This window comes from Mastomys coucha, unplaced genomic scaffold (assembly GCF_008632895.1).
Source record: "Mastomys coucha isolate ucsf_1 unplaced genomic scaffold, UCSF_Mcou_1 pScaffold22, whole genome shotgun sequence".
NCBI lineage: Eukaryota > Metazoa > Chordata > Mammalia > Rodentia > Muridae > Mastomys > Mastomys coucha.
The window spans coordinates 29,317,606-29,326,950 of record NW_022196905.1 but is presented as its reverse complement, the minus strand read 5'-3'; the positions used below and the strand labels follow the sequence as shown (position 1 = coordinate 29,326,950).

Sequence of the window (9,345 nt, the reverse complement as noted above, 5' to 3'; positions counted from 1 at the left end):
GCTGTCTGAAAATGAAGGCAACTGTCGCGACTTCATCTTCTCCCTTAGCTTTCTTCATTTGCTGACCAGTGTCTGGTTCTAGATGTCAGAGGATCAGGTAGTAATAGTGAAAGCACTTGATGTGTTTAGTTTTCTGTGTTCTTGTTTGGCTGAACCTTATCAGCTATTGCTGTTTACTAACAGAGTTATTTTACTCCACGAACGACCCAGTAGCTAAAGAAGAAACTGGGAAGTCCTCCAGGACACACCAGGTGCTTAAGAGCTGAGTCCCATTGAGCAGCCCCAGACCGTTCAGACATTGGCTGCTTCTAAACACACAGCACAAAGATGCTGACACCTGAGTACTAAAACGCAGCGTGCTACTGCCTTGATTCTGGAACACGGGGTCTAAACATGAAGACATTGGCTCTATCCTGAACCTCCTTCTGTCCCCTCCTGTGGAGCTTGAAGACACAGGTGGCTAGTGCTTACCTTCAGTGACCTCTCAGACACCACTACTGTTCCTTCTGGAAGGCTGGAAAGCCCCTCTTGAGGTTCAAGAACCTCATGGCAGCCCAGCCTCAGTGGCCCACAGATGAGGACAGGCAGGTGTGTGTCAGCAGATCACTGTCCACAGTGAGGTCCCCATGCACCTAAGGCTGCAGATGAAATCCAGAGGGCAGGAGGAGGCCAGGCTCCTTGCCTTGGCTCTCAAGTACTACATACCTCTGACTTCCCCATCTTCCTGGAGCCATCCAACCGTTTTTCGGTATAGTTACTTGTATTGGTGCCCCTAAGTCAACTATTTGATCTCTGCCAGGTTAAGGACACAGGGACATCACATGGACAGCTGGCACTTTGCATAATGTACACCACAGATATTGACAGGTTCTCCATCGGTACCACTAAACGAATGTTTCCTACTGCCTGTGGTTGCCAGCAAAATGCAGAGTCCACAGGACGAGGACTCAGGAGCCCTATGTGGGGGCAGAGGACCTGAGAGCTCAGAGGACCCGAGCAAGGCAGATCATGCCTGCTACTCTGCTTCAGCTGCATAAAACATGCAGCCCACCCATGGGCAGCCTGGGGTAGGCCTCCACACCATCTGGATGACACAGACTTGCAGCCTCTCTCTCATGTCTGGCTGACCATTATTGGAGAGCCAACAGAGTTGGCACCTTCACATCGGGATGATTGGCAGCTGCTTGGTAAAGCCTCACTATCACCTTTGACCTTGGAAGTATATTCTAAGTCTCAGGGCAAACTGCCACATGTAAACATCTAACCCAACTCCACTGAATCTGGTCTTCAGGGGCTGCAATTGGCCTGGCTCCAAGGGGGTGAATCCGACAGGCCTGCTGCCAGTCTCCTCTGTGGCCTCAGTCAAAGACCCAAGGCCTAGCCAATGAAACTATAGATTTTCAGTGAGGGAGTCCTGGGAAGAGACTTTCATATGGTAGAACGACAGGGGTAAGCTGGATCGGTGTGTTCAGCCTTCTGCCTATTCCTAACACGCTTAGGGAAAACACAAACTCCTTCCAGAAGTGCATGGCTCTGGGTGATCTGGCTGCCGGCTTCAGGTGCTCTAGGTGTTGTTTGCAATAGCCGTTCCCATGGGGGCTGCTGCTCTTCCTATCTCCACCTGAATCTGGTTCCTTCTGTCACAGGCCCAATTTGTCCTATGAGCACTCGCTATCATTGGCTACCATTTCTCTGATGACTGAACTTAAAGCTTCACACAGCCAGGACCTATGCCTCACTTAGCACACCACTGCCATCACCAGGACTCAGATCAATAGGCCAGCAGATGATAAGCAGCTGAGTCCACTGGATCCTGTGCTAGTGTGAAGCCCCAAACCATCACTAAGGGGTGCCTGGGTGGAGTTAGTACTGTGATAACTGGGTAGTTAGGGTAGCTACTACAAATTCTGTGGAGGAAAGACTCCCCACCCACCCCCATACACACACAACTTGCCTCTGGCATTTGCTTTTGTCAACCAAAGAGAACCATCCAAGCCAGCACTTTCCCTTCCCCTTCATACCAGAGAGAAGAAAGCTGGCTTCCAGGCCGTAATGGAAAGTATGTTTAATATCAAAAGCTGTTTCAAGTATCAGATAGTGACTATACTGGAGAGTGGCTTCTGGGATCTCCTCACTACCTGTCGTTCTGGAGTCCCTGGCGTTAATGCTGGAGATGGAGGCCCCAAGGTCTCCCAATGCCACTGGAGTCCTAGAAAGCCCTTCAGAGGAGCACTGAGGTCAGGCTGTAAGCCTGCCTGGGTGGTCAGGACTCTGAGCCTGGGTGGGCCTTGAGATAGGACTGCGTGGCACCTGGTATCCTCTCCATGGCCTAGACATTGGACTTGGCGATGATCTTCTCCAGCAGGCTCATCATTCGCTCCTGAAGCTGCAGGCTCTGAACCTGCAGGATGTTCTGCTGGTCCAGTACACGGCGCACCTCTCGGCATGTCTCCTCCATGGCACGGCTCAGCCGGCGCTGCTCCTCCAGCATGGCCTCCAGCAGTCGCAGCTTTTTTTTCTGTAGGTGACAGCTCCGCATCTTGCGTTTCTTCACGGGGCGTTCCTCTGACCTGTCGGGGAGAGACAAGTTGGTCACAGGGACTGGAACATGGGAGGCACCAGACCTTCCCAAACACCCCACTGGACAAACAGGAACACTGAGGCCCCAGGAGCCATATCTAGGACTCAGGTCTCTGCTCACAGAGGTGAGGAGGGGTCAGAACTCACAGCAGAGAGAACAACAGGTGATAGCTAGTGCCGGCTGGTGGGAGGAGCAGGCAGTGCCAAACCCATCCACATCTCAGAGTGTGGACTATATAGGTACATGATCTGATAGCACCCCATGCCCACTGAGCTGGTGGAGGGTGCTCACAGGTGAAGAGCCTACTCCAGGGAGCAGCAAGAGAAAGATGCTGGGCACTGTGTGGTACTTGGTATTCTTAAGGGAAGTGAAGTCTGTGGTCCCCACTGGCCTATGACAGATGGAGAAATGGGTTCAGAATGAAGGTCTTCTCTGAGCCCTCTGTCTCCAAGTATGCCTTTGGCAATGGGGAGGGGGTGGGTCAGACAGGCCATCTGGGCTCCTCCCCAGGAGGTGCCCCATGGGTGCTCTCTGCTGGACAGCAGAAGCTGCTAAAGCCTACCAGGCCCTAAGGCCCAGTCGGGTATCTGCCAGTATCTGGCCTGTGCTCTGTGTTTTGAACAAAGTGGAAGATCAGCTAGTCTTGGGGACAGAGCCTCAGGCAGCTGGGTCTGGGAACTGGGCTTGGTAAGCCATGGAAACAATTGGCCATAAATCTCAGGTTTCTCAGCTAGTTTGGTCTGGCTTTAGTAAAGACAGATTTTGTCTGGGCCTTCGGTGAGAAATTCCCCCTAGAGAAGGGCTTTTTGGGTGAATTAAGCAGATGTCCCCAGCCCTAGGGACACTGAGTTCTGAGACCTCCATGGAGACACCATTCCTATCTTTTATCTGTTGTCAAATAGGCTTGAAAGTCCATAACGCAAAGCCATATTTACTAGTTTCTTCAATTGCCCGACTCCTCTTTTACCTTGGAAACCCATCCTAAATATCCCTTAGAAGTGCCTGCTCTGGGCTCCATGGTCCAAAGCTACAGGGTGTCTCCTACTTGTCCCCCAACTCAGAGGCTCTGTGAGTACCTTGTAGGCACGGGCGTGTGATGACAGAGAAGACAGATAATACAGGCCCATTCACTGCTCAGGAGGCGCAACCTACATCTCCAAGGTCTGAAGACCTGTTGCTGAGGTGAGGACCCCAGAAAGGGCCCATGTTGGGATTTGGCAGGCAGGGAAGGCATGCTTGGGGTCTGGCCCTGTGTCTTTTCTCCTTGAGGAATACTGATTTATCCCCATTTTATGATGGGAGTCAGGGGTCAGAGAGGTCAAAGAACTTTCCATGCAGGTGGGAGGTGACAGAGCCTTGGACAAGCCCCACCTATCCATTGGCACCAGAGCTCTCCTTGCTCTGAGGCTGATCTGGCCCTGAATCAGGCCATAGCTACAGCCTGTGCAGCTGGTCAGGGGCAGAGGATACCAGAGTGTGTCACTGTGCCGCTGCCAGCCCCTTGCTCTGAGCACTGGAGCTTTGGTCCCATTTGGGACTAGGGCAGGGAACGAAGATGCCAAGGCAGTGCTGGGTCAGGAGAGGGAGAGCGAACACACACTACCTGAACTTAAGGGACAGTAAGCTGGAGGAGCTGTCGGAGCGATCGTCCTCGAAGCGGCCTTCATAGGAGCACTGGGTATACGGTAAGTACAGAGGGGTGGACTTAGCAGACGGTGACAGGGACGCCTCGGTCTGGGATGTGGAGGGCCCCGGCTGTTGGCCATCCGGCAGTTTGCCCTCACAGGACTCAGGGACCTTGGCCAGAATCCTATCAATGGCTAGGTAATAGGGCCAGTCCGGCGGGACGGACTCGCTATCTGTCATGCATTTTAATTTCCTGAAACGAGAGACATAAGAGCCAAGGTGAGAAACAGCAGGTGAAGTCTGTCCTGCCTGACCCTTGGGCAGAGTGGCACTCAAGGGGTCTAGGTCCCCAGAGGGAGCCATGCTAACACAGGCAGGAGCCACTCTCAGCCAGCATGGTCTTCCTTGGCAAAATCAGCCAGGCTCTAGGGCCCCTGTGACACTGGACAAAAGGTAGAGGCTTAAGGGCCTGTGTAGCCAGCCTTGGGGTGTCAGAAAGGAAACCCAAGCATGAACAAGGGTACCCACAGGTGCTGGGAGCTTGGGGCTGGCTCCTGTGGTCTCTGTTCTTCTGTGGGTTCTAAACTCACCACAACAAACTGAGTGCTTTTTATGTAAGTTAACCTTCAGTGATGAGACTGTGTGAGATACTGACACAGCAGCAGTTGTAGTCTACAAAGATGCTTCCAAGAGAGGGACTAGCAGGGCCACAGGAAAACAATACTCACGGTTCTGAGCCTGTATCTTGCACACACACTATGACCTTGGACAGGTTCATTAACCTCTCTGAGCCTTCATGTTTTACATTAGTAAAATGGGGATGAAAAAGTAAATCGTTCTTCACAAAGCCAAAGGGAAGATTTAATAAAATAATGTCTGGTATACATTATTCTGAGCTTACCAGGAAGATGTTAGGCTGTATCAATGTAATGCTGCTACCATTCAAAGCCTGAGCTAAGCTTGACTTTGCTCTCAAACCCACAGCCTGTCCAGAGACTGTGGGGCTGGATGACCAATGCCATATCACATTGCCTCACACCCACCCTCTACTAGTACCAAAGCCGAAGTTCTGATCTCTGTGACTGGTGCCCTCAAGACCCTATGCCCTGTCTTCTCCAACAGATAGGTCCTGTCTCACTGAGAGGATCTCACATCCCTGTTCTTGGTCATCCCCTGAGAAGGGAGGGCTGGGGAGACTAGACACAGGCTGGTTGAACAGTTTTGGTCTGCAGAGAAAGAGGCAACAAAGGAAGGAGCATTTCATCCCTCAGGGCCACCTTGGGCCTAAGCGGGTTATTTGCAAGGGCTGGCCTTAGTCTCACTGGTCTCTGAAGATGGAAGCTGGCTGAATGAGCCCCAACACAGGCATAGCCAATAATAAGGGGCTGCTGCCCAGGACAGACAGCAGTTAACCAAAGCAGAGGCTGGCCTTGGGGGCATCAAGGGCCTACAGGGCTCCATCACACGGCATGACTGCATCAGAAAGTAGAGGCAGGTCACACAGAATAGAGCAGATTGCTGTGAATGAATAGCAGGCACCATCAAGCTACCTGGGGACACAGGAAAGGTGAAGTTTATTACCATTAGTGCCATGTCAGCCTTCTACACAGGCTCCTCCTCTCTAGAGAACCCTGGCCCGTTTTCTTTACTTCACTTAAGCCAGCCTGCTCCTTGGAGAAATGGGGACAGTCTGTCTCCAGTGTGGGGCCTCATGTGATATTCCAACAAATCATGGTCCATGGAACCTAGCTACCTGTTCATATTTTCTTTAAGTCAGAACCTTAATATATAAACAGCTCTTGTAAAAAAAAGAAAAGACTGCTGTGAAGTCAGGAATGGATGGATGAAGACCTGGTCAGCTACGAGGAGCCACGGTCTGCATGTGCTTTACAAATTGTGAAGTGCTATGACTCCTACCCCTAGACTGCAGTGGCTGGCCTTTCCATACACTCTCATCTCCTGGCTCACAACCACCTCTAGGAATGGAGACAGAATCCCTCCCCTAGGACTCTGAGGGAGGCTTACAAGATAAATAATGAATAATACAGCTAGACAAAGGGAGGCTAAGGAAAACAACCAATGGTGCCTCATCTCCCCCCAGAAATCTCTTCTTCACCAAGCACTGGAATAGGACTATGGGACATGAGTAAGCCAGGCAAGCCTTTGCCATGGTTGCCATCTTTGTGTGTTCGTGTCTGTCCCTGCGGGCAACAGATTTGGTCTCAGCTCTCTCCTCATAAGACAGAGGCTTACAGTTAGCATCAGTTATAATGAATGACTCTGATGCTAGCAAAGCCTAGGCAGCTGCTGGAGCTGCAGGTTTTTGCTTTCAGGCTCAGCTGTGGGCCAGCACTGGGGATCAGAAATGAGCCATGGACAAGACAGGCTTGAGGCCCTCTCACTTCTTCCATGGCTAGAAATAGAGTTTCAGGGTCTCACAGTCTGTCCAAGGTCTTGTTGGGCCATATCTCCCAGGGGCACAGGATTCATGGGACAGGCAGGGGTTCCCCTCCCTTTCTTGGGGCATCCCTTTATTGAAGATGGCATGAGAGCTCCTTTCTTCCATGGATTCTGGTGGTGACCTCACAGATATGCCTGCAAGGCAAGGTCAGAACCAGCCTCCCCATCTGCCCAACTCACCAGACGAACTACTAGTACATCAGTGAGCTCCAGATAGCGCCTCCTGTCATGGGATCTGAACGCGATCTTGAGGTAACCCCAGGCCCAGACTATCTAGTCTGTCTTTTGGGGAAGTACTCTTTACTGTCCTCTCTTGACACTCTCCAACTTCTACTGTGACACTCCCCTCGTGAAAGCCTTATGTACACAACCTTCACGTTACAGTTTGACCTTCATCCTATCCTCTACTTTCTCATGTCTCCAAAGTCCACAGTCTCCAGCCCATCCATGATCCCTGCCCTGCACTTGACTCTCCAGAGAGGTCAGACCCACCACTGCTGCTCCTTCCTGGATGCCAGAGATGCTCCAGGCTGTGAACTCAGTATCAGTTCCCCCTAGGCTCTCCTTTGGCTGAAAGCTAGGACAGTCAAACTGAGAGGCAATAAAGTCAGAGACACAGATGGGGAGTCCTCAACCTAGAGTTGTGTGCTGTCTGGGGAGCCCCCTAAAATCCCATCTTACCAATCTGAGACTGCCCCTGGGCTGGGCTCACCTAGCTCTCATGTCTCAGGTTATTGGGGTCAGCCAGACCTGGGAGTCAAACCTCCTTTCCACTCTAGCTTCAGTTTCCGTACATGAAACAAGGAACCCCATACCCTGCCCAACTTGGGTACTTGTGGTAGGTGGGGCAGGTAGAACCAAGCCCAATGGGTGCCCTGTAGTCTCAGTTGAGGATGCAGGGTCATAAGATCTGATCTGCTTCTCTACCACTGGGGCATCATGGCAGGCAGGAGGCAGGTCTAATGTCAGCCTTAGAACCATCCTCACCATGGTGCACCTCCAGCCCCAGGCCCAGGAAGTTGAGCTTAGGATACTCCCAGCCTTGATACTTGAGAGTTCATGATTAGTTTTTTTGCTTGTGGGCCTCAGTTTACCCATCTTCCCAATTGGAGTCTGCACATATGGTTTTGGAAGGTGATCTTGCCAAGTAAAGCTCTGACCTACAGGTGGACCACCTAGCCCAGAGGACACACACCCTCTCTGCCTCAGTGCACAAAGTGGCAGAGAGTGGAACAACCTGCCTGGAGCCTCCCACAACTATCCTGCGTGCTTACCTGTACTGGAAGGTCATGTTGGTGATTTTGATTTTGATCTCCTCGCCTAGCCGGCGCTCCCCAGTCATCTCAAAGAGCTTGCTGGCCATCTTCTCATACACCTTGGCATTGCGCTTGGTCTGCTTGAGCTCATCGAAGAACTCCTCCCAGACCAGCATGAGGCCGCGCATCTCGGCATCTGTCCAGTTGCGAGCCCGCCGATGCTTCTCGGTCTGAGGAGACACAAGGTAGCCAGGCACTTCTGCTGCTGCCATGCTGGAGGCACCTGCAGGGTTAAGGATGGCACTCAGGCAGGGCCTCAGGCCTGGCCAGCGCACCATGGGCGAGAGGCAGTGCACTTGTTCACTCGCTTGCTCGAGGCAGCTCCACGCTCAAAATGGGGCCTACATCTGACAGGCAGGAATTTAGTTAAAAGCTTTTAAACGGGAAACGTCATTTTGATGTCATGTTTCCATAGCAACAGAGCAACTGCATAAGCTACAACAACAGAAACCTTTTAACTGAAAGCACAGGAATCAGGGCTGCACTGACGGGCCATCAATATTGCAGTGAGAGGCTGTACCCAAACCCACTGTGGCTCCCAGCCCTCCTCCCACCCTGTTGGCCCTCTAGGCCCCACAAGAGACTTGTTTTCTCTGTGCCTGACAGGCTCCTACATGGGGCATCTCGGCAGTAGTCCCTACTTCAGCCCCACCTGGTTCATATAAGTTAAGAGTCCAAGGAGGGCCAAGATGGGCAGTGTGCTGAGACATAAGGTGCAGGGTTACAAAGGAGACAGAGGCCCAACACTGCCGTGATGACTGTTAGCGTGGTGAGGTCCTTGCTGAAAGGTCACCCTCTTCTCAGAGGCTCGTCAAGCTTTACTGAAGCCCTTCCTCATGGGGCCCCGCCTCCTCCTCATTGACTCTGCTTCTCTTGCTCCACTAACGCAATACTCTGGGTGTCAGGTTGTGTGGGTGCTAGGAAGCCAGGCAAGTCAGAGCTAGCTAGACCTTGCCTAGCCATGCAGGCCAGAAGGACACAGATGCTGACCTTCATCATGGGAAGAAGCAAGAGCATAGCTCTGATGGAAGAGGCAAACTGAGCTGAGCTGAGAGGCCCATCAGGGCAACTTCAATGTCCTGAACACATTTCAGGGCTAGTCCTCAAGAGACATAGCAGTATGGGGGTGAGGACAGATAAAACATCAAGAGGAGGGGTTAATCTGCCCAAAGGGCTAGGCAGGGGCCTCAGGCTGAGAAGCCAGCAGAGCAGGAATATAGAATGTGGAATCTGCAGAGGGAAAGGCTATACACAGAGCATCAACAGCTAACATCTGGAGGGTAAGTCCCAAAGGAGACTACATGGACCTAAGACCCTCATGCTAGACTGGTTGTGGTAGACACACAGTCTAGTCTGATCCTA

General features: G+C 52.0%; 1 protein-coding gene across 3 annotated transcripts; it reads right to left on the bottom strand.

Moving 5' to 3' along the window:
* Positions 1 to 2,140: 2,140 nt before the first annotated feature.
* Msantd1 (Myb/SANT DNA binding domain containing 1) lies at positions 2,141 to 9,011 on the bottom strand. Of its 3 annotated transcripts, XM_031341115.1 has the most exons (4): positions 8,636 to 8,664; positions 7,942 to 8,153; positions 4,185 to 4,460; positions 2,141 to 2,570 (listed from the first exon to the last, which is right to left on the bottom strand). In XM_031341115.1, exons 1-4 carry the CDS (start codon positions 8,642 to 8,644, stop codon positions 2,330 to 2,332), a joined length of 738 nt encoding a protein of 245 aa, XP_031196975.1. In that variant the 5' UTR covers positions 8,645 to 8,664; the 3' UTR covers positions 2,141 to 2,329. The 3 variants fall into 3 exon arrangements, with proteins under 3 accessions (XP_031196975.1, XP_031196974.1, XP_031196977.1); XM_031341114.1 differs by having other exon boundaries at positions 7,942 to 9,011; XM_031341117.1 differs by lacking the exons at positions 4,185 to 4,460; positions 8,636 to 8,664 and having other exon boundaries at positions 7,942 to 8,346.
* Between the last annotated feature and the right edge of the window lie 334 nt (positions 9,012 to 9,345).

Excerpts from the sequence above, each read along its gene's own strand:
- Msantd1 (XM_031341114.1), bottom strand. The coding sequence starts at position 8,261 with ATGGTGCGCTGGCCAGGCCTGAGGCCCTGCCTGAGTGCCATCCTTAAC. Across the intron at positions 4,461-7,941 it reads AACATGACCTTCCAGTACAG|GAAATTAAAATGCATGACAG; the intron begins GTAAGCACGCAG and ends CTCTCGTTTCAG. Across the intron at positions 2,571-4,184 it reads TTACTGTCCCTTAAGTTCAG|GTCAGAGGAACGCCCCGTGA; the intron begins GTAGTGTGTGTT and ends TCTCCCCGACAG.